The sequence below is a fragment of the Spea bombifrons genome, chromosome 4 (assembly GCF_027358695.1).
Source record: "Spea bombifrons isolate aSpeBom1 chromosome 4, aSpeBom1.2.pri, whole genome shotgun sequence".
Classification (NCBI taxonomy): domain Eukaryota; kingdom Metazoa; phylum Chordata; class Amphibia; order Anura; family Pelobatidae; genus Spea; species Spea bombifrons.
The window spans coordinates 350,500-378,460 of record NC_071090.1 but is presented as its reverse complement, the minus strand read 5'-3'; the positions used below and the strand labels follow the sequence as shown (position 1 = coordinate 378,460).

The 27,961-nt window shown below is 54.6% G+C and overlaps 1 protein-coding gene across 6 annotated transcripts in view; it reads right to left on the bottom strand.

Moving 5' to 3' along the window:
* Window positions 1–27,961, bottom strand: part of PLEKHA5 (pleckstrin homology domain containing A5) — a 42,803-nt gene that overhangs the window by 2,525 nt on the left and 12,317 nt on the right. The window contains exons 4-25 of one of the 6 annotated variants that reach the window (XM_053462915.1): window positions 17,337–17,420; window positions 16,914–17,022; window positions 16,552–16,656; window positions 16,135–16,207; window positions 14,783–14,883; window positions 14,218–14,333; window positions 12,611–13,069; window positions 11,569–12,043; window positions 11,212–11,295; window positions 10,562–10,678; window positions 9,920–9,973; window positions 8,566–8,646; window positions 6,419–6,478; window positions 6,020–6,100; window positions 5,795–5,944; window positions 2,981–3,082; window positions 2,771–2,879; window positions 2,507–2,553; window positions 2,034–2,225; window positions 1,210–1,330; window positions 827–945; window positions 185–394 (exon numbers count right to left, since the gene is read on the bottom strand). In XM_053462915.1, coding sequence (XP_053318890.1) covers window positions 185–394; window positions 827–945; window positions 1,210–1,330; window positions 2,034–2,225; window positions 2,507–2,553; window positions 2,771–2,879; window positions 2,981–3,082; window positions 5,795–5,944; window positions 6,020–6,100; window positions 6,419–6,478; window positions 8,566–8,646; window positions 9,920–9,973; window positions 10,562–10,678; window positions 11,212–11,295; window positions 11,569–12,043; window positions 12,611–13,069; window positions 14,218–14,333; window positions 14,783–14,883; window positions 16,135–16,207; window positions 16,552–16,656; window positions 16,914–17,022; window positions 17,337–17,420 — 3,049 coding nt within the window. Of the gene's footprint in view, window positions 1–184; window positions 395–826; window positions 946–1,209; window positions 1,331–2,033; window positions 2,226–2,506; window positions 2,554–2,770; window positions 2,880–2,980; window positions 3,083–5,794; window positions 5,945–6,019; window positions 6,101–6,418; window positions 6,479–8,565; window positions 8,647–9,749; window positions 9,787–9,828; window positions 9,974–10,561; window positions 10,679–11,211; window positions 11,296–11,568; window positions 12,044–12,610; window positions 13,070–14,217; window positions 14,334–14,782; window positions 14,884–16,134; window positions 16,208–16,551; window positions 16,657–16,913; window positions 17,023–17,336; window positions 17,421–27,961 lie in introns of those variants that run through there. The other 5 variants (XM_053462916.1, XM_053462919.1, XM_053462917.1 and 2 more) reach the window with 5 other exon arrangements.

Genomic DNA, 27,961 nt, shown 5'->3' with positions numbered 1-27,961 from the left:
CTTGTTCGCTTCCGTGGGATTAACGATCGCAGCTCCTAATTTACACGCTACACGCACCGTCCCCAGTGCCTGCGCTTTCCTGGCGCCACATCTTATTGCACAAACCAAAACAAGTCAGGCCGGAGAGACCCCCCGCGTCCCGCGCAGAGACCCCCCCGCACGTGCGACGGTGGCTCTCACTTACCAGCGACGCCTGTGAGGAGCTTTCCCTGGAGAAGGCCGGGCTCTGGGAAGGCGACTGCTCTGTGGCCCCTAAAAAGCTGAACCCCCTTTTCTTCTCTTTGAGGCACGCCTGCTGGTGGCGTCTCATTCTCTCGAGTTGCTCCTCTACGGTCATTCTGGGCCGAGGGCTCTCGGCGATACACAGGTGCTCCACCGCGCTCCTCGGGCGCTCCTGGTGATGAACGGACGATCTTTAATGATTGGTAAAAGCACCGCAGGCCACTTCATGATTGTCTTAATGACGCTTTAGGCGGCTCGAGGCACCGGATCGCACCGGCCAGGTGAGTCAATAAGCCCTCCATGATTTATACTCAGCCGGCTTTATCAAGAAAAATAAACCGGCTGCGCACATGTGACTCCTGTAAGAATCACACACAGTGGAACAGCCTCCCAGCAGAAGTGGTAGAGGGTGATACAGTGAGGGGATTAAACATGCATGGGATAGAAATACGGATCCCAACGACTGATTAAGGTTTGAGTCTTTACAGCGGGAGAAACGGGCGACTAGGCGGGGGCCGATGGGGCCGATCTGCCGGCGGGTTCAGCAGCCGAGGATAATATTAAAAGGTTTGGTTAATTAGTTCATATAAAGCGTATTTGTTACCGATTTGTACTCCGGCTTGCGGTTCTTTCTTAGGGTGACGTACGAAGCGATGGTTGTGGACTCCAGAGGAGGAGGTGACTTGGCTCGTGGAGGAACGACACCGACCGGGAAGTGGGGACCTTAAAAAAACAATTTCACAAAAAGGTGAATGCGGAACCAGCTGCACAACATGTGCAGAGAATACACGCGTGTCACACGTGAAGGGACTGGCTGTTCAGCTCGTTAAGTAGCTGCACTCCCTTCTGTCCATGTCCCGGCGAACATGTCCCGTCCTGAACCTGAAGGAGACGGACGACACGGTAGCTGCTCTTGGCTAGAACACGGACGGCAGCATGTAACACGCGGTACGATCACCGGGTTAGTTCCCCGCGACAGACGCCAACCTTTGCCTCCCCCGTTCTCCATATCCAGGGAAGCGTCGGCCCGGTCTTCACCGTTTGACTCGTCCACTTCGGCCACGGTGGTCAGCTCCGGCTCGCTCTTGTAAAGCCGGTAATCAGGACCCTGCAAAGAAATACATGAAAACGCCGTAAATACAGGGCCGTCGGCCCACCAAACGGTACTGCGGACCCCGCGTGGTCTCCAGGAGAAAGCAATGAACAATGTGCATGGTGATCACACAGAAACAAAAGGAAAATCAAACCGCACTCCCGGCAGCGCATGCACAAAAGGCTAATTCCTACTGGTTCTGAGGTCTGACACGCAGCAGGTTATGAGATTACGTACTGGGTTATGATGGTGTGACTGAGTGGGGATGTCTGTCTGGGTGCGTGGCTGAGTAGGGGGCATATGCCGAGGATGCAGGATTGAGTGAAGCTGAGCTGGAGGTATATGGAGGGGTGAGTGAGGGTGTATATGGAGGGGTGAGTGAGGGTGTATATGGAGGGGTGAGTGAGGGTGTATATGGAGGGGTGAGTGAGGGCACATATGGAGAGCGGGTATCCCCGGCACATACTGTGTGTGCCGGACAACAGGAGGGCCAAACGGTGACTCTCTGACGAAGCGGCTCCGGTTACACGGCTGGCCGGCCGGCAGACGCGGTATTTACTCTGCCGAGCCGGACTACGTTGAGCCAAAAGAACCCCGTGAAAAACCGTCAAGGGTAACATGTTCAAAATAAAAGATTCACGTGTCGGGCAGAACACACGCTAACCGGGGGATGGGATGGAATGGAGATGGTTGGGCGGCATTCCACGGCTGTGCTTACACAATACGAGCCGTTCCTTTGATAGATTTGGACGTGGTGAGTGGTCTTCTCGTCCGGAAGGCGTACGGGGCCCCTGCCGGGACCCGGCGGGTAGGAGCCGCCATCACCGGGCAGGAGGGGGATTGTGGGAGGTTGTTCGGAGAAGTCGTAGGACCGAGGAAGCGGAGGACGCGGTGGGGCAGCTTCCTTCTCCTGGGGATTGTAGAACAGGGACCGTGCTGAGATGGACAAACCATGACAGCAGAGCGTGCAGTGTCTGAGGACCCTGTCCAGAGGATTGCAAGACAATTAACGATGTGCGATGCCAGGACGCGCATGAGCGGAATACAGATCAGACAGCAGGGTCTGCAAACCCACCCAATAAGAGTTCCTCTGTCCACTTCCTACAAACCACGGAACCTAAAGAACCATGATCTAGAGCAACCACCCCAATAACATTCGGAATATTGCCAGCCTGGGGCAGATTTCCTCACCTCGATCGGATTCTTCCCAGAAGTCGCCGGTTTGGAGTCGGAGTTACCTGGTGGTTTAAAGAGACGCAATAATCTCGTGAGACCGGCCAAGCCCCTAATTTAAAGCAAACGTTCCCTTTTCCATGAAAAAGGTCAAATATTTGGTGATATTTTGGACATTTTGCCCACCAAAAGAGAGAAGTAGACTGAGCGGGGCAGAGAGGGAAGGAGACTGCCCCTTATTACCCCTACGCAGAGGAAGCGATAAGACGGTCAGAGCCTCACCCGCGTCGGCCTCTCTCTGCTCCTTGTGTTTGCTCAATCCCTCCATGACATCCTGAATCCGCCAGATCTCTTTCTGCATTTGCGCTCGCTGGATGCCGGCTGATTCCGTCTGAAACGAGGTCACCGAGATGAGAAGCTGCACAGGAGGGGCCGCGCTATATATACGAGGAAGGACCCCCCAGGACGCCGAGTCCCGGCGGTCACACTGACCTGAACCTCGCCAAGCCGATCCAGCTGATCCCGCATTTGCTTCCTGGCCGTGGTCACGTCCCTCTCTAACCGGTCGTAGTCCCGCCACGCTCTCTCCAGCTCCTGCCGGTCAGTGACAGACAATCAAACATTTATTTGGTGCAGAACCGTCTCTGGCCCTTATAGGCCCTCCTGCCACACAGGAGCCTCATTAATGGGGTCCAGAGAAGGCTTTAAATCACTTGAGTCTTTTGGGTTAAAGCGCAGGCAGTCGCACCGACTTGGGTTCTTTGTCTTAGTGGGGGGTGAAGCGATGCGTATACACCGGTCCCGGTATATATATACACACACACACGTACCGATATATACACACACACACGTACCGGTATATACACACACGTACGTACCGGTATATACACACACGTACCGGTATATACACACACGTACCGGAATATACACACACGTACCGGAATATACACACACGTACCGGAATATACACACACGTACCGGAATATATATATATATATATATATATATATATATATATATATATATATATATACACACACACACGTACCGGTATATATACTCTCTCTCTTCTGGTTGAAGGGATATATTATGAGATAGGTGTAGTTATTAGATATATTAGTTATATTAATTAGGTGTATTGGGCATATATATCAGGTGTTTTGGACATATTAGATATATTAATTGGATATATTGGGTGTATTGGACATATATATCAGGTCTATTGGACATATATCAGGTGTATTAGATATATCAGGTGTACTGGATACCTATCAGGCGTATTAGATATAATCAGGTGTATTAGATATAATCAGGTGTATCAGATATAATCAGGTGTATTAGATATATCAGGTGTACTGGATACCTATTAGGCGTATTAGATATAATCAGGTGTATTAGATATATCAGGTGTATTAGATATATCAGGTGTACTGGATACCTATTAGGCGTATTAGATATAATCAGGTGTATTAGATATAATCAGGTGTATTAGATATATCAGGTGTATTAGATATATCAGGTGTACTGGATACCTATCAGGCGTATTAGATATAATCAGGTGTATTAGATATAATCAGGTGTATTAGATATATCAGGTGTATTAGATATATCAGGTGTACTGGATATATATCAGGCGTATTAGATATATCAGGTGTATTAGATATATCAGGTGTATTAGATATATCAGGCGTATTAGATATATCAGGTGTACTGGATATATATCAGGCGTATTAGATATATCAGGTGTATTAGATATATCAGGCGTATTATATATATCAGGTGTATTAGATATATCAGGTGTATTAGATATATCAGGTGTATTAGATATATCAGGTGTATTAGATATATCAGGCGTATTATATATATCAGGTGTATTAGATATATCAGGTGTATTAGATATATCAGGCGTATTAGATATATCAGGCGTATTAGATATATCAGGTGTATTAGATATATATCAGGCGTATTAGATATATATCAGGCGTATTAGATATATCAGGTGTATTAGATATATCAGGTGTATTAGATATATCAGGTGTATTAGATATATCAGGCGTATTAGATATATATCAGGCGTATTAGATATATCAGGTGTATTAGATATATCAGGTGTATTAGATATATCAGGTGTATTAGATATATCAGGTGTACTGGATATATATCAGGCGTATTAGATATATCCGGCGTATTAGATATATCAGGTGTATTATATATATTAGGTGTACTGGATATATATCAGGCGTATTAGATATATCAGGCGTATTAGATATATCAGGCGTATTAGATATATCAGGTGTATTAGATATATCAGGTGTACTGGATATATATCAGGCGTATTAGATATATCAGGTGTATTAGATATATCAGGTGTACTGGATATATATCAGGCGTATTAGATATATCAGGTGTATTAGATATATCAGGTGTATTAGATATAATCAGGTGTATTAGATATATCAGGTGTATTATATATATTAGGTGTACTGGATATATATCAGGCGTATTAGATATATCAGGCGTATTAGATATATCAGGCGTATTAGATATATCAGGCGTATTAGATATATCAGGTGTACTGGATATATATCAGGCGTATTAGATATATCAGGCGTATTAGATATATCAGGTGTATTAGATATATCAGGTGTACTGGATATATATCAGGCGTATTAGATATATCCGGCGTATTAGATATATCAGGTGTATTATATATATTAGGTGTACTGGATATATATCAGGCGTATTAGATATATCAGGCGTATTAGATATATCAGGCGTATTAGATATATCAGGTGTATTAGATATAATCAGGTGTATTAGATATATCAGGCGTATTAGATATATCAGGCGTATTAGATATATCAGGCGTATTAGATATATCAGGCGTATTAGATATATCAGGCGTATTAGATATATCAGGTGTATTAGATATATCAGGTGTACTGGATATATATCAGGTGTATTAGATATATCAGGTGTATTAGATATATCAGGCGTATTAGATATATCAGGCGTATTAGATATATCAGGCGTATTAGATATATCAGGTGTATTAGATATATCAGGTGTATTAGATATATTAAGTATATTACATCTCTGAGGGTGAAACGCGTTTCTCGTAGATTGTTTGTAAAATTTATTTAATAAGCCGTCTGATCGGGGGAAGGGTGGAGGCGCGATTACCGCGGAGGGTGATTTGATGGAGTGTAACAAGGACAGAGCCTTAAAAAGTCCAATTAGCGAGATCAGCAAGAGGAAACGACTCCGCGGATGGTTGGCTTTTATCGGAAACGATCCATCACTCACCGCGGTGGCGCGCGACACCTCCCGGCACGTGCTGAGGAGCCCGTTCTGTAAGTCGTCCCTCTGCAGCAGCACGCTCTGCACGGCCGCCGGATTCTCTGCCTTCATCTCTATCTCCTGGCTGGCCGACAGCAGGGCTTGCTCCAGCGTGTGCTGACGGAAGAGAAAGGGTTAAACTGAAGCACGCCGACAGCCGTTTGCACGCAGAGTGAAGCACGGGGGTCCTACCTTCTCCTGGTGCAACTGCTGCAGCTTCTGCTCCAGAGCTTGGACCACCTTGTCCTGTTCACATAACCTGCTGAGTTTGGCCTGGTTTGGAAAACAGGACTGGTTACAAAAACATCAGGTAGCAGACAGCCTCGGCCAGAATCTAAAAACCGGAGGTTTAGACTGTGTAGTAGGAGATTTTACTTTACTGAGAGGGTGGTAGATACATGGAACAGCCTCAGAGTGCAGTGATGGGACATACCCCAGGGTTACCCTCCCCACTGGGGCAGCCCAGAGTGACCCCGCCAACGCTACCCGCTTTGATCCGGGACTCGCGGGGTAAAACAATTAAAGGACCCGCAGAATTTTAATGTAATTCTTCATAATAAGCCGCCAGCAGGTAGAGGGTTAATTACTCACATCCACGTCGGCCTCCTCCGTCCGGCATTTATAGGGCGCCCGGCAATCTTCTTGGGCCATCTGTAAAGACAGAGAGACAGTCAGCGCGCTGCGGAGAAGCTGCCGAACGTCTCACCCGAGAGCACCGGCCTCTCTGCAGGTCACCGTATCGGCCCCGATGGCACAGAGTGTCGCCCGGGCGCCGGTCACTGCCCAATAACCAGCCGGGCACCGGCAGCTTCACACCGTTCATCGTAGGTAATCAACTTTCAGGAGCCACCCAGGAAAGGGGGTAACTGCAGGAGCCAGTCGGGCCCCGGGGTATCTGGGGGCATTAATCTCATGTAATAATAATAACTATAATATTCAAAGGATGGTGGCCCCGTACCGTGGGCCACGAGCTATTATTGTTCATGGTTACTGGGCACAGGACCTCGTGTAATACTATGGGGAGATCCAGGAAGAAATAGCCCCAGATGGGCCGGCAGGGCAACTCTGGGGGGCATCTTCATGCAAACTCACGCTGGACAATACACTGAATGGATAAAGCAACGAGAGCGTGGATGGAAGCGATCGCACGCAGGGCCGGTTCCGACATGCAAAGCGAATAACCGCCTAAACCGGATCACCGGAGAGAACCGAGACCCCCGACCCCGGAGACCACCGAGCAGCAGCAAACCCAATGAATCCACGACAGCTTACTGGGTACAGAGCATGGAGTCACCGCGAAGGCCGCGGCTGGCCGGGTACAGAGTATGGAGTCTCCGCGGCTAGCTGGGTAAAGAGTATGGAGTCTCCGCGCAGGTCGCAGCTTACTGGGTACAGAGTATGGAGTCACCGCGCAGGCCGCGGCTAGCTGGGTACAGAGCATGGAGTCACTGCGCAGGCCGCGGCTAGCTGGGTAAAGAGTATGGAGTCATCACGGCTAGCTGGGTGCAGAGTATGGAGTCACCGCGGCTAGCTGGGTGCAGAGTATGAGTCACTGCGCAGGCCGCGGCTAGCTGGGTAGAGAGTATGAGTCACGCGCAGGCCGCGGCTAGCTGGGTGCAGAGTATGAGTCACTGCGCAGGCCGCGGCTAGCTGGGTACAGAGTATGGAGTCACCGCGGCTAGCTGGCTACAGAGTATGGAGTCACCGCGGCTAGCTGGGTACAGAGTATGGAGTCACTGCGCAGGCCGCGGCTAGCTGGGTACAGAGTATGGAGTCACTACGGCTAACTGGGTACAGAGTATGGAGTCACCGCGGCTAGCTGGGTACAGAGTATGAGTCACCGCGCAGGCCGCGGCTAGCTGGGTACAGAGTATGGAGTCACCACGGCTAGCTGGGTGCAGAGTATGAGTCACTGCGCAGGCCGCGGCTAGCTGGGTACAGAGTATGGAGTCACCGCGGCTAGCTGGGTACAGAGTATGGAGTCACTGCGCAGGCCGCGGCTAGCTGGGTACAGAGTATGGAGTCACCGCGGCTAGCTGGCTACAGAGTATGGAGTCACTGCGCAGGCCGCGGCTAGCTGGGTACAGAGTATGGAGTCACCGCGGCTAGCTGGCTACAGAGTATGGAGTCACCGCATCGGACACCACATTCTTTTAACCTCCGAGAGAGGCGGCTCATTACCCCCCTGGGCAGATAAGAACCAATCAGCAAATCATTTACGGCGACAGAGCGCACGCGAGACACCGAGATCTCTCCAAAAACTCCAGGCGGCTGACAGACGGGCAGCTTCACCCCGCGGAGCGGAGCGTTTATTATCTACAGGGCGCTGGGGGCGCTTTACTTCAGTCCAATGAATTTAAAGCAATTCGCCGACATTACAAAACGTGTTACTGGGGCAAAAATAATCCATTTCACCAAAGCAGCCACTTCCTGTGAACGATGTGCCAATCGGTCGGCGTGACACTCAAAGCGGACAAAGAGTAAAGCCATGCCGTTGGGTGGAAACGGACGAGGGGGGCAAAAAAAAAAAACAGGCAAGGGAGCTGCTGATGGAGCGCCGCTGATGATAGAGGGGAGCTGCTGATGGGGAGCTGCTGATGGGGAGCTGCTGATGATAGAGGGGAGCTGCTGATGATAGAGGGGAGCTGCTGATGATAGAGGGGAGCTGCTGATGGAGCGCCGCTGATGGAGCGCCGTGCAGACACCACGGTGCGCATGTGGCAGGCGGTGGACCTTACTTGCTGGAACAGTTGCGGTCTAAGCGCAGAGTTCTCGATCATGCTGTGAACCAGGGTGATTAACGGCTCGTTCTCCTTCATCTATTCGAAGCAGCAAACAGCAAAGAACTGAAGCGTCCGACCCCAGAAAACCTTCACAACTGAAACGAGCTGCAGGAAGAGAACCTGCGCGACCCCCCAATCACTGCAATATTCCCACCTGCTCTTCCATCACTTACTATATGATGTCATAACTTAATATAACCCTGAGAAGGCAGAAAGTCACGGATACCGGGAATCCTACGCCGTCTGCGGTGAGATCTGAGGGTCTGGGAAGAGACTGGAGTGAAAACTGCAAGAATCTCACAATTACGGCTCTAATGCCACAGAATAAAGGCATGCGCGCCACGCGCCCCCGCCGGGCCAGTGGCATTGGCAGGGTTTGTGCCGGTTGGCCGGTCTAATGAAAAAGCCCCTCTTCAGAAATAACTCCCCCCACCCAATTGAAAAACCAGGAGTAAGACCCCCCTATAAAGAATACTGAATTTCAGGCCCCGTCAATTGGTGTAAAATAACCGGCGAGGGTCCTTTAAACCGGACTTCAGACTGAGCGGCGAAGCCTCCCCCGGGGGCCGAGCTACGAGATGGGAATATTGCAGGAAACGTTTACCCACCACCTACAGTCCTCTGAATAACACAAGGAATAAAACATTAGAAGATGATTTAATGCATAAAACCCCTTAATTAACCATTTCCACCCGGAACCGGGGAAACGCATTCGTTCTGGGGCTCATTTCACACGAATCCCCGACTGGGAGCTCGTTAGCGCCTTAATCATCGCTTATTCTGCCCAAACCGTCTCCCCACTGTACCGCTCTGTGGAATATGATGGTGCTATATATTATATTATATATACACATACATACATACATATATACACACACACAGTGTATGCGTATATCTATATAATAAATTCTTGGGGTGGCACCGGGGAACATGCCCACGGCTTCTCCAGACTGTAACGTGCGAAACGTATAGAGGCTGTCTGGGCACCGCTACCCTTATTGCCCCGGGGTTAATACCCCGCCTGGATAGAACAGGTCTGGAGAGTCACAGAACTACCGGCTTCTCAGCAATCCCACCCAACTCAAACAAATCAAGAGATTGTTGCAAACACGGACAGACATCCCCCCCCCCGCAAATGACCCGGGGGTAAATCCCTCGACTGCGGGTATCGATTCAATGTAATTAAAAAGATAGCTGTAGGGCGCTGCGTCTGCTTCATGTTTGGGAAGCTGCAGCGTTTCTGGGTCACCGGCGGGTCACTGCATGAAATCTATACTTTCACAAAGACCCAAAAAGTCCTAAATCCCACCTGATAATCCACATAGATGAGGTTCCTTTGAAGATGATGTGAAAGGATCTCATCCTGCCGGCAGCGTTAGAGAGTAAAGAGGAGAGAGGATTCAGAGCAATTCCGTCTGACATGTTGCGGAGGCAGCAGTCCCTGCGCATGCAAATAATTACCACCGAGCCACGAAAGGGGGCAGAAAAGGCTGAAACACACGGAGACATAACGGGAGATCGGGGGAGGAGGGCGAGAAACGTAACACTACAACAAGCACTACAAGAATAACGAGGGGGCAAAGTCATGCAAGACTACCCCTCTGGGAGCTCAAGGTCCAGACAAGCAATTTACAACCCCCTGAGGGGTAACAGAACAGCCAGTCACATTCCGAGGGGGTAACAGAACAGCCAGTCACATTCCGAGGGGCACAGGGCATCATTTATAGGTACGTACAGGGGTGATTGGGCACCGAGCCGCACTAAGGGCTAGTGCAGGCCTTAGTTACCCCATACGGACACATAAAGCCCTGAGAAGCCCCCGGCAGGGCCGGCAGCGGATCAAATACCGGCGGCTTCCATTTCCAGTTGCTGGCGGGGCATGCGGCTGGCAAATGATAAACGAGGGCTTCTGACAAGACACGGACGTTAAACGAGAAGAGCCACGGCTGACCTTTGGGCTGCACAGCTGCTTGAGCCGCAGGAGTTGCGCTAACGTGTGTTCCCGTACAGTGCCGAGCTCTGCCTGCTGTCTGCGCAGCTTGATGAGAAGCAGCGTGAGTTCCTCCGGCTGAGCGCGAGCCACAGAGAGCAAAGACAATTACAGCCCTCACTCACATTAATGAACACGTCTCCTGCTCAGGGGGCTATTAGAAATACATACGGCGGGGTTTGGAAAGGGACATCATACCATCATTACAGTTTCTGTAATAAACGGAATCTTAAGTCGATGTTGATATATTAGGCAAACATAGAAAAAGCTGTTAAGCTACATAAGGCTTCAGAACCTAAGATCATTCAGATGAAGAAGAGACCTCCGAGGTCCCAAAAGCATTTGTAACTTTACGGCATCCTCTCCTGGGTTAATAAGGTGTATCCATTGTATCTGTGATAACTGGAATCACCACTAGATGGCTCTGTGACCATTAACTTCCAGCCGATGACCGGGCTTGACCCCCCCAGCCGATACTTTGCCGCCATCACTTATTGGGGTCCAACCACTACATAGCGCAATGACGGCCCCAGATGCGGGAATCAGACAAGAATCTCTTAAAAGGCAGAGACACGGACTTTACTCTCACGGCAGATCCGAGCGGCACTCACCGTTTTGTCGTGTAGGCCCTGCGGTGAAACGGGCTGCAGAGATAATCCCGCTGGCATGGACCTTCGGTCGGGGTGGAAGGTGAGCTGCGGAAAACACAGTAAGTCACATCGCGAGAATTCCCGGGAAACGCAAAAGCCACCAAGACGCTCCTGGCCTGATCACACCGACCCTCTCTCCTTGTGTATGAAGAATAGGAAGTCAATCACCGCCTCCACTACTCTCCACACGTATGTGACCGCTACACAATCACTGCTACGCCCCGCCAGCACCGCGTTCTAGCGACTCCTGTGACGGTCGGGACCCCAGGTCACTCCCCAGCCGTCTCCGCTGCGTCTATAGAGAGCCCTTGTTCTTACCTTGTTGGGGAGGGTCTTCTGGCGGCGATCTATGGTGAGGTCTCCTCTCTGAACGGGAGAGGACACCTCGGATCTGTAAGCCCGGTGAGGGGAGTACGTGTGATATCCAGATATGGAGCCGTGGGACGGGGACAGAGGAACAGAATGCAGAGTCTGCTCGGAAATGTGGATCATGGTTTTCGGGCTGTTGAGCGATGAATGGCGCCGGAGGGTGGTCTGTTTATTGTAGAACTGTCTCTGCTGCCACTCGTACAGCTGCCACATCGTGTCGTCCCGAATCGAGCGCCGCTTCTCTTCCGTGCCGGCACACGGAGGCCCCGCGGTCCGCTCGTATCCGGCTCCCGCGGTGCTGCACAGGCTCTCGGGCCGAGACTTTGGGTTCCGAGGCAACGTCCTGTATCCCTCCGGGTAGCGGGGCACGACGTGGGCCCGGTAGCTTGGCATATTTCTGGGCAGCGTCTGATAGGACATCACACTGTAAAGAACAATGAGTAAGTGGAAAAAAAACCTCACATGACCCTCATCGACGTATGCAAATGAAATGCTGAACAGAAATTTGCATACGGGGCCTCGCATCGAAGTCAGACGACGAGCGTACAGAGATTATCCGTGTCCCGGTCACACGGTACGCGCTCTGCAGGTGACAGGAGATTTACATGCAGTGTTAATTAAATAAAAATAGCAAAAAATTCTGACGCGGCCGTGAAAAGGAAAAGCGCGCTGAATACTTAACAGCCGTTTAACCAAATCAGCTCCAAAGCGCCAACGCATCGGTACAAGCAGCCGGGCGCTCAGAGGCGCCATATTTTATGCGGGCTGCGGTGCCAAGCAAAGCCACAAGAGCCCACGTCTGATCTACAGCTGACGGTCATTTTAACATTTGGATCTCTCTGTGACCGGCTGGGAAAAAGTTGTGGCCCCTGAGGGCTGAAGGTCTCTGGCCAGATGTCCCTTTCACCCTATGGACAGCGACATAGAACGTGGAAGCCGAGCTCGGCCGGAGCGCGGCGTCTGGCCGGAGCGCGGCGTCTGGCGCACTCACCCTCTACCGTCCTCCTCCGGGCTCTTCTCTCTCTGACTCCGGATCCACTGCTCCAGCTGTAACATAGAGTTGGTTCTTTGGATTACTCTTTCGGGCTCCATGTGGGCGCCGGGAGCTCTGTGCTGATTGGCTGAGTCCGTCTCGGAAGCGTGGCCCTGGGTTTCGATGTATCTATCGTCAGGTCCGTTGATGTGCGCGGATCGATAGCGCGCAGCACTCGCTGCCGGGAGCTCGTAGTCGCCGGGCTGCTGCCGCGCGCTGTTTATTTTAGTTAAGGGGCGCTCCTGCCCGTCTTTCTGGAAGCCGTACCTCTCGGCCTCGCGCGCTCTCTTCTCCTCCACTTTGCTGACCTCGCTGTTTCTCTGGTTGTTATTCGTCTCGGGTCGGATTAACAGTCTGTGGTTTGGAACGTGGTTGCTTTCTTGGGGTGCCACGTTTTCAAACGCCGCCACTTCTATCCTAGAAATAGAAAAGTGGATAGAAAAGCATGAGCGTGAGAACGTTCATTGGGGGGGGCAGTTCCCCAATTTTGGGGGAGAAGAGGACCCCCCCCTGCAAAGAACCAAAAGCATTCGGCAAACCCTGTCAAACCCATCAGCCTCGCATGAGCGGCCGGGCGGACGTGTCTCATTCCACGCAGCCCCCAAAACCACAAGGAAAAACATTTTGTGAGGCCCAGGAGAGAAAAAGGATCGTTGGCATTCTCGGACCCGTCCGTCTTCATTCATGCGCTGGCTAATCGCAGCTCCTGCGCAGGCATTTGGAACGGGAACCGCTTATTAAAGTTTCTGCGGGATGCAGACGCGTTCAGAAGCTATTCTCGAAGTCACCCGATATTCTGCGGGACATTTTCGTGGCATCACGGAAAGCATTGGGCACGGAACGTGCCGACTCAACAAATGTGGTTGCAAAATTCCTATAAAACCGCAGAGAATTGGGATTTCCAGGTCACGTGTGCGCCTGCAGGCCGGGTGGGGGTGCCCACGTTTACCCGGTCGGGGGCGCTCCGGCAGGGCGGGTGGGGGTGCCACGTTTACCCGGTCGGGGGCACTCAGGCAGGCCGGGTGGGTGGGGGTGCCACGTTTACCCGGTCGGGGGCACTCAGGCAGGCCGGGTGGGGTGCCACGTTTACCCAGTCGGGGGCACTCAGGCAGGCCGAGTGGAGTGCCACGTTTACCCAGTCGGGGGCACTCAGGCAGGCCAGGTGGGGTGCCACGTTTACCCAGTCGGGGGCACTCAGGCAGGCCGGGTGGGGGTGCCACATTTACCCGGTCGGGGGCACTCCGACAGGCCAGGTGGGGGTGCCATGTTTACCCGGTCGGGGGCACTCAGGCAGGCCGGGTGGGGGTGCCACGTTTACCCGGTCGGGGGTGCCATGTTTACCCGGTCGGGGGCACTCAGGCAGGCCGGGTGGGGGTGCCACGTTTACCCAGTCGGGGGCACTCAGGCAGGCCGGGTGGGGTGCCACGTTTACCCAGTCGGGGGCACTCAGGCAGGCCGGGTGGGGGTGCCATGTTTACCCGGTTGGGGGCACTCCGACAGGCCGGGTGGGGGTGCCACATTTACCGGTGTGGAGCCCGCAGCGCACACTGGCACCTGAGACGCACCTCTTTGTCGGCTCCGTGTGGACGAGAGATGCGTCGGTCATGGCTTTCATCCACAGCTCCATCTCTCTGCCGGTGTCTGTGCAGAAGTAGTAGGTCCTCATGTTTGGGTGGGCCGCCTGGTGGAAACGACACGATGAGTGGAACGAAATACAAAGCGTCTGCAAAAGAAAAAACAAAACTAAATTAACACCAATATTAAAAGCCGCACGCAGTGATTTGTGGGACATGGAAAGGGACTCACCAACAGCAGCCGCACAGCAATGAAGCACCGGTATAGACTCCGAACGGAACCCGCGAGCGGAGATTCACGGAAAAGAGAAGGAAAACGCATTTTAGAAGTTACTGGAAAGGAACCAAGTTTATGGCGGGGGTCGGGAGAAAGGAGGGGCTCACTGCCAAAGCACGACTTTAACCCACTTAACGGCATTAAGACACAAGCTCGTTAATGGCGGCCGCGGGGTAAACGCGATTCACTTCATGGGATGCTCTGGGAAGGCAGACCACGAGATACCCCGGCAGGAGGGCGAGTGGGCCCCGGTGCCCCCCATGAGGCTTGTTTCCTTACCTTAAAGGCGTATACGCGGTTAATGTGATCGTCCGCCGTTATGGGCGAGATCTTGAAGCTCGGCAGGAGGATGCTCCCCAGGACGCCCTCTTCTTTCTCATCTGTAGAGCAGAAAAGATGTAACGTTAACTTCTAGCGCCATTATCTTTAAGACATCGGGTTACGAGACCGTGCCGAGACACCCCCTCCTGTATGAAGAATATGGACCGGCCCAGGGGGCAATTGGTCTCCCTCGCCTAAACGGTAGCTTCGGTGACACTTGATATTAAAGAAAGGATTTAAGGAGGATTCCGTTAAATTAATTAAGGACTATTGAGATGTCGCACGCGCGGCCGACAAAGAACACCGGCTCTTAGAATTAATCTGCTCTGCGCGTCCGGCCCCCGGGGATCCGGAGACTGATGGAGCTTAATAGCCCCCGGGCAAAAACAAACACGGCTTGAAACGCGAGCTCGTATCCAGTAAGAAGCATCGCTGGGAGCCGCTAACATTGCCGCGTCCTTGGATTCCAGCAGAGACGGAGCTGTGAAAAGTGCCGGCCTGTTTACAGGAGTAGATTGCCCGAGCGCTCGGCCGTGGCACGCGGCTCACACGAGTTCGCTCAGAATATTAATCAGCCATATCGAGCGACCGCACACGGAGCCCGGACATCGAACCCGACGCGACCCGAGGACACGAAGAGCGTTTGCCATGTTAGAGGAAGCGGCCTTTAACCAAGCGCCATGAAAAGGAGGAGAGATGGCAGCCAGCCACCAGGGGTTAATGCACCGAGGGAATTTACACTGACCACCAAGGGTTAATACACACTGAACGAGTGGTAACCCACGGCCGCCATGACTCTCATCTCACTCATCCGTCAACAGGATTTAGAGTAAAAAAAAGAAAAGAAAATGTGAAATTCAGACTGGGAGCCACAGCCGCCGGACGCCCCCCGGGAGCCACACCCGCCGGACGCCCCCCGGGAGCCACAGCCGCCGGACGCCCCCCCGGGAGCCACAGCCGCCGGACGCCCCCCCGGGAGCCACAGCCGCCGGACGCCCCCCGGGAGCCACAGCCGCCGGACGCCCCCCCGGGAGCCACAGCCGCCGGACGCTCCCCGGGAGCCACAGCCGCCGGACGCCCCCCCGGGAGCCACAGCCGCCGGACGCCCCCCCGGGAGCCACAGCCGCCGGACGCCCCACAGGAGCCACAGCCGCCGGACGCCCCCCCGGGAGTCATGCCTGTCTCTAGGGAGATGTCCCTTTCCGTTAGGATCATATGTTGGCTCTTGCCCGGATTTGGGGGTCAGTGAAGGAGGCAGAAGCCTCTCGTTAGATGGACACAGAGCAAAGAGTTAATTCGGGGGCAGTTACCTCTGTAGTAAAACAGGCACAAGTCCGACAGCACGAACCAGCGCTTCTTCCACAGCTTCATCCCAGAGTTTGCCTGGAAAGTAAAGAAACGTAAAGACTCCCGAGAGCACGAAGAGTTAATATCACAAGTGGCAGGCAGCAGGCCGCTCGCGGGGTATTTAATATGCGCATTCATTAGCACCCGCCCACAACGTGACATCACCGGCGCCGACGACTTCTATGCACGTTTCGCACTAGAATCGCATGCATGCGGCCGGGGAGGGGGGGTTCAGCGCTCTGGGCATGAGTGGACGGCCAGGGGCAGTTCCAGGGCAAATCCACCATCATTTATTAACATCCCATCACCTCCTTCCACAGACCCCCAACGCTGGACCCCCTAGAGCCGCTGACTGCCCCCTCCATGGGGGCTCCTCTTACCTTCTTGTACAGCCAGCTGCGCATGGTCACCGGCGCATTTGGATTGCGCTTTATGGAGTTTGACCGCTTGCCAAAGTTATGCAGTTTCCCCGACGTTCTGGAGGACTGCGGGGAGGAAAAACACACAGAGACATGCGCGTTAAAGCAACGCTCAGCGACACAGGAGGCGTCTATGGATCCAAACATACCCCGTGGGGCAACTCAACCCTTGTGCAGCCCCTGCGCTGGGACCTGCTACGCTAGAAACCTCAGTAGTCCCTGGTTAGGATCACTCCCCTCCATGCATCTCCCTCCTCTACTGTCTCATTCCCGGGCCCCCCCCCCACTCAGCGGCAGGATATGATGTCATACCGCGCACTCACCCTGGTGATGGGGCTGGTGGGGTGACCCGCGGGGTTGCCGCTCGAGGTCTCGCTCGTCATGCTCACGGTCCGGTCCTTCTTTTCCTGAGAAGCCATCGTGCAAGACGCCCTGCGTGGCGGGACGAGGAGAGAGCTTGTGGTTAATACCCCGGCCCCTGCCGGCCCCCCGCCGAGGTCGGCCCTCGTTACGAAGCTGGCGCGAGGCCGCAGCGCCAATTACAGGGAATGAGCTTCAAACGCATTGTGACAGCCGGATGACGCGGCGCTCGTTAGCAGCCCGAGGAACACTGCGGAAGTTACCCCCCGGAGGGTCGGTGCATGCGCGGCACGCGCTCCGGATAGCCGTCTCCACGGACTTGCAGCAAGTGTCTTTTTATCCCAGAAAAATAAACCAATTAACCCTTCAAAGCAATGAACACTTACTGATCGTTCACCACGAAGATGCAGTTATCCTGCGATGGCTGCCCGGTCACCGGGTGTCTGCACGTTACTTTCCGCTCATTGTGACTGAGGAGAGAGAAGAGACGGTGAGGAGAGAAAAGAGAGGGCGAGGAGAGAAAAGAGAGGGCGAGGAGAGAAAAGAGAGGGCGAGGAGAGAAAAGAGAGGGCGAGGAGAGAAAAGAGAGGGCGAGGGGAGAAAAGAGAGGGCGAGGAGAGAAAAGAGAGGGCGAGGGGAGAAAAGAGAGGGCGAGGGGAGAAAAGAGAGGGCGAGGAGAGAAAAGAGAGGGCGAGGAGAGAAAAGAGAGGGCGAGGAGAGAAAAGAGAGGGCGAGGAGAGAAAAGAGAGGGCGAGGAGAGAAAAGAGAGGGCGAGGAGAGAAAAGAGAGGGCGAGGAGAGAAAAGAGAGGGCGAGGAGAGAAAAGAGAGGGCGAGGAGAGAAAAGAGAGGGCGAGGAGAGAAAAGAGAGGGCGAGGGAGAGGAGAGAAAAGAGAGGGCGAGGGAGAGGAGAGAAAAGAGAGGGCGAGGGCGAGGAGAGAAAAGAGAGGGCGAGGAGAGAAAAGACAGGGCGAGGAGAGAAAAGACAGGGCGAGGAGAGAAAAGACAGGGCGAGGAGAGAAAAGACAGGGCGAGGAGAGAAAAGACAGGGCGAGGAGAGAAAAGACAGGGCGAGGAGAGAAAAGAGAGAGAGGGCGAGGGCGAGAAGAGAAAGAGAGAGGGCGAGAAGAGAAAGAGAGGGCGAGAAGAGAAAGAGAGAGGGCGAGGAGAGAAAGAGAGAGGGCGAGGAGAGAAAGAGAGAGGGCGAGGAGAGAAAGAGAGAGGGCAGGGAGAGAAAGAGAGAGGGCAGGGAGAGAAAGAGAGAGGGCAGGGAGAGAAAGAGAGAGGGCAGGGAGAGAAAGAGAGAGGGCAGGGAGAGAAAGAGAGAGGGCAGGGAGAGAAAGAGAGAGGGCAGGGAGAGAAAGAGAGAGGGCGAGGAGAGAAAGAGAGAGGGCGAGGAGAGAAAGAGAGAGGGCGAGGAGAGAAACGTGTCTCTGTACCACACGCAGCGGGGAGGAATTACACTCAGTAAAAGAGAGCTTAACCCTTTTCAGAAGCCATCCGTAATATGTCCGGTTTAAACAGACCCTCGTACGGGGCGGATGGGGGGCAGAATCCACCCCCTCGGCTCCAGAGAGAAACGTAATAACAGGTTTGGGGAAACTTACCAGAGATGCAACCACAAGACTCTCTAAATGGAATCAGCGCCGGACGTGGATTAACCCGCAGAGCGAGCAATCCAACCTCCCCCAGATCCGCAGCCCAGGGGGCGATGGGAAGGCAGGGGGCATCCGGACCCAGAGCCGGTAATAACGGAAAGATGGAACATCGATAGCGGGCGTATCGGCAGAGAGCAGAGGCCGCTCTATCCAGCCCCCCGGAGTCTCCACCGCCTGCCGTTCCTGGGGCAGATAGCCCCGAACCAGTTACCGCCCATTAACCAGTTACTGCCCATTAACCAGTTACTGCCCATTAACCGATCGCGGCCCAAACCAGGGAAGTCGTCTCAGAAAATGTTTAAAGCCCGCACCGAGCTGCAGATTCCCCTCCCCCGCAGCCGCAGCCGCGCGGCCCCCCGAATCTCGCAAACAAACTGAACCACTTCATTCTTTACCAACAATCCCAAGAATGTGACATTTAACGTTCCGAACAATCGCCGATTATCTCACATAAAACGCGGGCCGGGAACCAGACATCCGCCAAGAGCCCAGACCCCAACCAACACGCGTGACCTCAGTCTGTTCAATGATCACGACCCCCCCCAACACGCGTGACCTCAGTCTGTTCAATGATCACGACCCCCCAACACACGTGACCTCAGTCTGTTCAATGATCACGACCCCCCCCCAACACGCATGACCTCAGTCTGTTCAATGATCACGACCCCCCCAACACACGTGACCTCAGTCTGTTCAATGATCACGACCCCCCCAACACGCGTGACCTCAGTCTGTTCAATGATCACAACCCCCCCAACACGCGTGACCTCAGTCTGTTCAATGATCATGATTCCCCCAACACGCGTGACCTCAGTCTGTTCAATGATCATGATTCCCCCAACACGCATGACCTCAGTCTGTTCAATCATCACAACCCCCCCGACATGCGTGACCTCAGTCTGTTCAATCATCACGATCCCCCCAACACGCATGACCTCGGTCTGTTCAATCATCACGACCCCCCCGACATGCGTGACCTCAGTCTGTTCAATCTTCACGACCCCCCAACATGCGCAACCTCAGTCTGATCACGAAACTACAGCCTCATTCACAAAACACCGGCCCGAGTGCCGTTATAAACACCGTGTTTGGGTCACAGACGGCTGCCGAGTCCTCTGCTCTTCACCAGGTCAAGCAGCTTCTCTAACAGATTCTGCCGGCAGATCGGCCCCCGTCGGCCCCCATCTAGTCTGCCGTAAAGACTCCGACCTTAATCAGCCGTTGGTCTCATCTTAGATTCAGGAGCCGTATGTCTATCCCATGCATGTTTAATACCCTCACTGTATTACCCTCTACCACCTCTGCTGGGAGGCTGTTCCACTTCTCAGTAAAGTAACATTTCTTTACACATATACCATTCAGGAGACAATCTGCACAAAAACGCGGCAGTTCTCTGCGCAGTCACGCGGGGTTATTAATAATTCTGTTTCAAGAAATAACAGATCTGCCAGGTTAGGTCTCAGGGAAAAAAAGGTGTAAAAAAAAAAAAATGACATTTTGGGAGCGCATTTTGGGAGAGATGGGCAGAATTCCCGCTTTCCCCTCCCCCGGAGCGGCGCGTTTCACCTGGGGCCCGCGGAACGCTTTAAAATATATATATTTATTAAAATATATATCGGATTTCTTCGGGATTTACGAGGGTCTCTCGGCAAAACTCCTCACTTTATTTACTACATTCGCTGTTATAACGCGGGGTCCCATTAATAGACGCTACATGAGAACCGTGCGGCCCCGGGACCCCCGCAGACCCCGGATCCAGAGGGACTCTTCTCATAACGAGCCGATAATCCCCCGATAACGAGGGGATGACTTTCCTCCCACAGTCAGCCATATGACAGGGACAGGAAATCAATAGCAGCCATCTGTCCCGACATCACACCGAGAATCTCATACATACAAGTTCTAAACACGTCTAAACCCTTCAGGAGCTCCTGACCCTCACTCGTAATCCACAGCATAGGTTAACTAGTTACATGCTGGGGGCAAGTTCTCTTACAGAACCCTTCCGGTGTCCTGCCTCTGTCTGGGGGCAGTTGGGTACAAAGCTTCCTAAACACCCCTTTGGATTTGTGTTAAATGTGAATGAGCGCGTTTAACCGGTTAATACCCGGACTCGTGGTACAGCAGAGCGGCAGTCGGGGGGTACAGAGGTTAATACCCCGACTCGTGGTACAGCAGAGCGGCAGTCGGGGGTACGGAGGTTAATACCCCGACTCGGGGTACAGCAGAGCGGCAGTCGGGGGTACGGAGGTTAATACCCCGACTCGGGGTACAGCAGAGCGGCAGTCGGGGGGTACAGAGGTTAATACCCCGAATCGGGGTACAGCAGAGCGGCAGTCGGGGGCTACGGAGGTTAATACCCGGACTCGGGGTACAGCAGAGCGGCAGTCGGGGGGTACAGAGGTTAATACCCCGACTCGGGGTACAGCAGAGCGGCAGTCGGGGGGTACGGAGGTTAATACCCGGACTCGGGGGACAGCAGAGCAGCAGTCGGGGGTACGGAGGTTAATACCCCGACTCGGGGGACAGCAGAGCAGCAGTCGGGGGTACGGACATTAATACCCCGACTCAGGGGACAGCAGAGCAGCAGTCGGGGGTACGGAGGTTAATACCCCGACTCGGGGGACAGCAGAGCAGCAGTCGGGGGTACGGAGGTTAATACCCCGACTCGGGGGACAGCAGAGCGGCAGTCGGGGGGTACGGAGGTTAATACCCGGACTCGGGGGACAGCAGAGCAGCAGTCGGGGGTACGGAGGTTAATACCCCGACTCGGGGGACAGCAGGGCAGCAGTCGGGGGTACGGAGGTTAATACCCCGACTCAGGGGACAGCAGAGCAGCAGCCGGGGGTACGGAGGTTAATACCCGGACTCGGGGGACAGCAGAGCGGCAGTCAGGGGGGTACGGAGGTTAATACCCCCGACTCGGGGGACAGCAGAGCAGCAGTCGGGGGTACGGAGGTTAATACCCCGACTCGGGGGACAGCAGAGCAGCAGTCAGGGGGGGTACGGAGGTTAATACCCCGACTCGGGGGACAGCAGAGCGGCAGTCGGGGGGTACAGAGGTTAATACCCCGACTCGGGGGACAGCAGAGCAGCAGTCGGGGGTAGGGAGGTTAATACCCCGACTCGGGGGACAGCAGAGCAGCAGTCGGGGGTACGGAGGTTAATACCCGGACTCGGGGGACAGCAGAGCGGCAGTCGGGGGGTACAGAGGTTAATACCCCGACTCGGGGTACAGCAGAGCGGCAGTCGGGGGGTACGGAGGTTAATACCCGGACTCGGGGGACAGCAGAGCAGAAGTCGGGGGTACGGAGGTTAATACCCCGACTCGGGGGACAGCAGGGCAGCAGTCGGGGGTACGGACATTAATACCCCGACTCAGGGGACAGCAGAGCAGCAGTCGGGGGTACGGAGGTTAATACCCCGACTCGGGGGACAGCAGAGCAGCAGTCGGGGGTACGGAGGTTAATACCCCGACTCGGGGGACAGCAGAGCAGCAGTCGAGGGTACGGAGGTTAATACCCCGACTCGGGGGACAGCAGAGCGGCAGTCGGGGGTACGGAGGTTAATACCCGGACTCGGGGGACAGCAGAGCAGCAGTCAGGGGGGGGTACGGAGGTTAATACCCCGACTCGGGGGACAGCAGAGCAGCAGTCGGGGGTATGGAGGTTAATACCCCGACTCGGGGGACAGCAGAGCGGCAGTCGGGGGGTACAGAGGTTAATACACCGACTCGGGGGACAGCAGAGCAGCAGTCGGGGGTAGGGAGGTTAATACCCCGACTCGGGGGACAGCAGAGCAGCAGTCGGGGGTACGGAGGTTAATACCCGGACTCGGGGGACAGCAGAGCGGCAGTCGGGGGGTACAGAGGTTAATACCCCGACTCGGGGTACAGCAGAGCGGCAGTCGGGGGGTACGGAGGTTAATACCCGGACTCGGGGGACAGCAGAGCAGCAGTCGGGGGTACGGAGGTTAATACCCCGACTCGGGGGACAGCAGGGCAGCAGTCGGGGGTACGGACATTAATACCCCGACTCAGGGGACAACAGAGCAGCAGTCGGGGGTACGGAGGTTAATACCCGGACTCGGGGGACAGCAGAGCAGCAGTCGGGGGTACGGAGGTTAATACCCGGACTCGGGGTACAGCAGAGCAGCAGTCGGGGGTACGGAGGTTAATACCCCGACTCGGGGGACAGCAGAGCAGCAGTCGGGGGTACGGAGGTTAATACCCGGACTCGGGGGACAGCAGAGCAGCAGTCGGGGGTACGGAGGTTAATACCCGGACTCGGGGTACAGCAGAGCAGCAGTCGGGGGTACGGAGGTTAATACCCGGACTCGGGGGACAGCAGAGCAGCAGTCGGGGGTACGGAGGTTAATACCCGGACTCGGGGTACAACGGACGTCAAACTAACCCATCTACTCGTCATACGTTTCAAAACATAACAAACGTGGTAGAAAGGCGACCGTTATTCCACTTGTAATTCCCATAAAGGGTTAAACTAGCGGTGAAATACTTCCCACCCCATCACTAACACCCCTCATAACGCCCCCCTCATCACTAACACCCCCATAACACTCCCCCCGCACAAAGGGTTAAGTCATCACACAGAGCAGCAAATCCCACCTGAAAATGTCTCCAGATACAGATCCACGAGAGCCCCCCGCATAGTTACTCACATCAGGCTCAGGCAGCCCCACTCGCCCGCTCACCTGCCGGGGTCCCACTCGCCCGCCAGCCGGGGTCCCACTCGCTCGTTGAAGCTGCTCTCTGGCAGGCGGCTGCCAAACACTGAGATCTCAGCAGTCAGCTGTCAGCCAGAAACCCGACACGCCGGTGATGTCACCAGAACTCCTGCCCAAAACCCGAAGAGACTGCCTCCCGCGCGGCAGCAGAGGGGCCACACACAGCGGGGGCGGGGCTGCTGCTCCTACGCCTCACACTGTGGGAGGAGTCAAAATCAGAGTGCAAGCTCCTATGCCACAGGGGAACACTTCAATCCAAAAGGTTTTGTGAGCATGGTGGGAGTTGCAGTCCGGGAGCCGTAGCACTATACACGGAAGGGAAACACGTGTCTGGGAGCCGTAGCACTATACACGGAAGGGAAACACGTGTCCGGGAGCCGTAGCACTATACACGGAAGGGAAACCCGTGTCCGGGAGCCGTAGCACTATACACGGAAGGGAAACACGTCTCCGGGAGCCGTAGCACTATACACGGAAGGGAAACCCGTGTCCGGGAGCCGTAGCACTATACACGGAAGGGAAACACGTGTCTGGGAGCCGTAGCACTATACACGGAAGGGAAACACGTCTCCGGGAGCCGTAGCACTATACACGGAAGGGAAACACGTGTCCGGGAGCCGTAGCACTATACACGGAAGGGAAACACGTGTCCGGGAGCCGTAGCACTATACACAGAAGGGAAACCCGTGTCCGGGAGCCGTAGCACTATACACGGAAGGGAAACCCGTGTCCGGGAGCCGTAGCACTATACACAGAAGGGAAACCCGTGTCCGGGAGCCGTAGCACTATACACGGAAGGGAAACCCGTGTCCGGGAGCCGTAGCACTATACACGGAAGGGAAACCCGTGTCCGGGAGCCGTAGCACTATACACGGAAGGGAAACCCGTGTCCGGGAGCCGTAGTACTATACACGGAAGGGAAACACGTGTCCGGGAGCCATAGCACTATACACGGAAGGGAAACACGTCTCCGGGAGCCGTAGCACTATACACGGAAGGGAAACACGTGTCCGGGAGCCGTAGTACTATACACGGAAGGGAAACACGTCTCCGGGAGCCGTAGCACTATACACGGAAGAGAAACACTTGTCCGGGAGCCGTAGCACTATACACGGAAGGGAAACACGTGTCCGGGAGCCGTAGCACTATACACGGAAGGGAAACACGTGTCCGGGAGCCGTAGCACTATACACGGAAGGGAAACCCGTGTCCGGGAGCCGTAGCACTATACACGGAAGGGAAACCCGTGTCCGGGAGCCGTAGCACTATACACGGAAGGGAAACACGTGTCCGGGAGCCGTAGCACTATACACGGAAGGGAAACACGTGTCCGGGAGCCGTAGCACTACACACGGAAGGGAAACACGTGTCCGGGAGCCGTAGCACTACACACGGAAGGGAAACACGTGTCCGGGAGCCGTAGCACTATACACGGAAGGGAAACACGTGTCCGGGAGCCGTAGCACTATACACGGAAGGGAAACACGTCTCCGGGAGCCGTAGCACTATACACGGAAGAGAAACACTTGTCCGGGAGCCGTAGCACTATACACGGAAGGGAAACATGTGTCCGGGAGCCGTAGCACTATACACGGAAGGGAAACACGTGTCCGGGAGCCGTAGCACTATACACGGAAGGGAAACACGTGTCCGGGAGCCGTAGCACTATACACGGAAGGGAAACACGTGTCCGGGAGCCGTAGCACTACACACGGAAGGGAAACACGTGTCCGGGAGCCGTAGCACTACACACGGAAGGGAAACACGTGTCCGGGAGCCGTAGCACTACACACGGAAGGGAAACACGTGTCCGGGAGCCGTAGCACTATACACGGAAGGGAAACACGTGTCCGGGAGCCGTAGCACTACACACGGAAGGGAAACACGTGTCCGGGAGCCGTAGCACTACACACGGAAGGGAAACACGTGTCCGGGAGCCGTAGCACTATACACGGAAGGGAAACACGTGTCCGGGAGCCGTAGCACTATACACGGAAGGGAAACACGTGTCCGGGAGCCGTAGCACTATACACGGAAGGGAAACACGTGTCCGGGAGCCGTAGCACTATACACGGAAGGGAAACACGTGTCCGGGAGCCGTAGCACTATACACGGAAGGGAAACACGTGTCCGGGAGCCGTAGCACTATACACGGAAGGGAAACCCGTGTCCGGGAGCCGTAGCACTATACACGGAAGGGAAACCCGTGTCCGGGAGCCGTAGCACTATACACGGAAGGGAAACACGTGTCCGGGAGCCATAGCACTATACACGGAAGGGAAACACGTCTCCGGGAGCCGTAGCACTATACACGGAAGGGAAACACGTGTCCGGGAGCCGTAGCACTTTACACGGAAGGGAAACACGTGTCCGGGACCCGTAGCACTGGAAGCACGACGAGTGTAGAGGGTCATGCCGAGAGACTCTCTTCCCTGCGCTCGGCGGCTTCTTCCAAAGAGACAGCAATCGCATCTCTCATCAGCAACGCTTGAAAACAACTCGCACAGAACACGGATGATTTCACTCCCCACCTCCCAGCAGCGCAGCGGCTGCAGCTCCGATCCGCATGCGATGGCTGAGGGTGATCGGCCTGAATGCATTAACATCATGCGCTGTACGGAGAGCGGAGCCAAGCGCAGAACCCGCGGTCTCGCCTAATGTGGTTGCGTCAGATACAGCTTTATAATCACAGAATGAGAGAGCAGCATTTCCTCCGGAGAGTCACACCAGCTTGTGAGGCCTCTGAGGTCCCCTCTTCAGATGTTACATCATTACTTTAACCTCATTCATAAAAGTGTTTAGATTCCTTCATTTTTAGAGTACGATCACAATCTGCTTCACATGAGTTGCGGCCCCCTCCAATCCGCCGGCAGACACCGAGCGGCCTCCAATGCTCCGGCAGACACCGAGCGGCGGCCTCCAATGCTCCGGCAGACACCGAGCGGCGGCCTCCAATGCTCCAGCAGACACCGAGCGGCGGCGGCGGCCTCCAATGCCCCGGCAGACACCGACCAGCGGAGGCCTCCAATGCTCCGGCAGACACCGAGCGGCGGCCTCCAATGCCCCGGCAGACACCGACCAGCGGAGGCCTCCAATGCTCCGGCAGACACCGAGCGGCGGCCTCCAATGCCCCGGTAGACACCGAGCGGCGGCGGCCTCCAATGCCCCGGTAGACACCGAGCGGCGGCGGCCTCCAATGCCCCGGTAGACACCGAGCGGCGGCGGCCTCCAATGCCCCGGTAGACACCGAGCGGCGGCGGCGGCCTCCAATGCTCCGGTAGACACCGAGCGGCGGCGGCCTCCAATGCTCTGGAAGACACCGAGCGGCGGCGGCCTCCAATGCTCCGGTAGACACCGAGCGGCGGCGGCCTCCAATGCTCTGGAAGACACCGAGCGGCGGCGGCCTCCAATGCTCCGGTAGATACCAAGCGGCGGCCTCCAATGCTCCGGTAGATACCAAGCGGCGGCGGCCTCCAATGCTCCGGTAGATACCGAGCGGCGGCCCCCTCCAATGCTCCGGTAGACACCGAGCGGCGGCGGCCTCCAATGCTCCGGTAGACACCGAGCGGCGGCCCCCTCCAATGCTCCGGTAGACACTAAGCGGCCGCGGCCTCCAATGATCCCACAGACGGAAGAAGAACATATAAAGTTTCCCACTTAACAGAGAAATTGGTTGCCATGGCACCCACAAAGAAAAAGAGCTGTTCCGAGCACAATCACGAAGCTGCGAACCTGCGCAGATGATGGGGAGCTATTTAAAGCCAAACAGAGAGGAGCGGCACGGAGTCCGTAATCTATTCATTAGTCTGTACAAAGATTAGAGATTTACTACAAGTAATAAACCCAGGGGCCCCGGCCCCCGAGACAGCAACACTTCCCAGCTTAACCTGCACAGCAACGATGAACCATAATTCCTAGCGCTGCTCCCCTAGGTCCTATATCAGTCTGACGGGAGTACAATTCCAAAGGTCAGTTACCCAGATCCAGTAAGAGTGCGATGGATCAGAATTCCAAAGGTCAGTTACCCAGATCCAGTAAGAGTGCGATGGATCAGAATTCCAAAAGGTCAGTTACCCAGATCCAGTAAGAGTGCGATGTATCAGAATTCCAAAGGTCAGTTACCCAGATCCAGTAAGAGTGCGATGGATCAGAATTCCAAAGGTCAGTTACCCAGATCCAGTAACAGTGCGATGGATCAGAATTCCAAAGGTCATTTTCGGAAACGTAAAAGGACTTTAGATATTTATGTGTAACAGCTTCCCTCTGGAAGGGCACCGACATCCCATATTAAGCAGAAAAAAAACCCGGATCGGGGGCTGGGCTGCCAGGCAGGATTCCAGATCCAATAGAAAGCTGTAAGCCATGCGCTGCCTCAGACTTGGGGTCTCTCTGGAGTGTAATGAAGCCTGAAATATGTGGGGGCCACTCAGAGGAGTGAAACAGAGCCAAAGGTATGGGGGAGTACTTAGTACAGGGGGGTCTTGGCCTAACTGCCAACAAGCGCACTTTAACACAGCTGTAGAGACATTAGGGATGGCTTTTACCCCAACAGGGCTGACTACCACCCCTGGCCTGAGCTCACCTCTCCTCAGTCACAGGGAGGAATAACCCA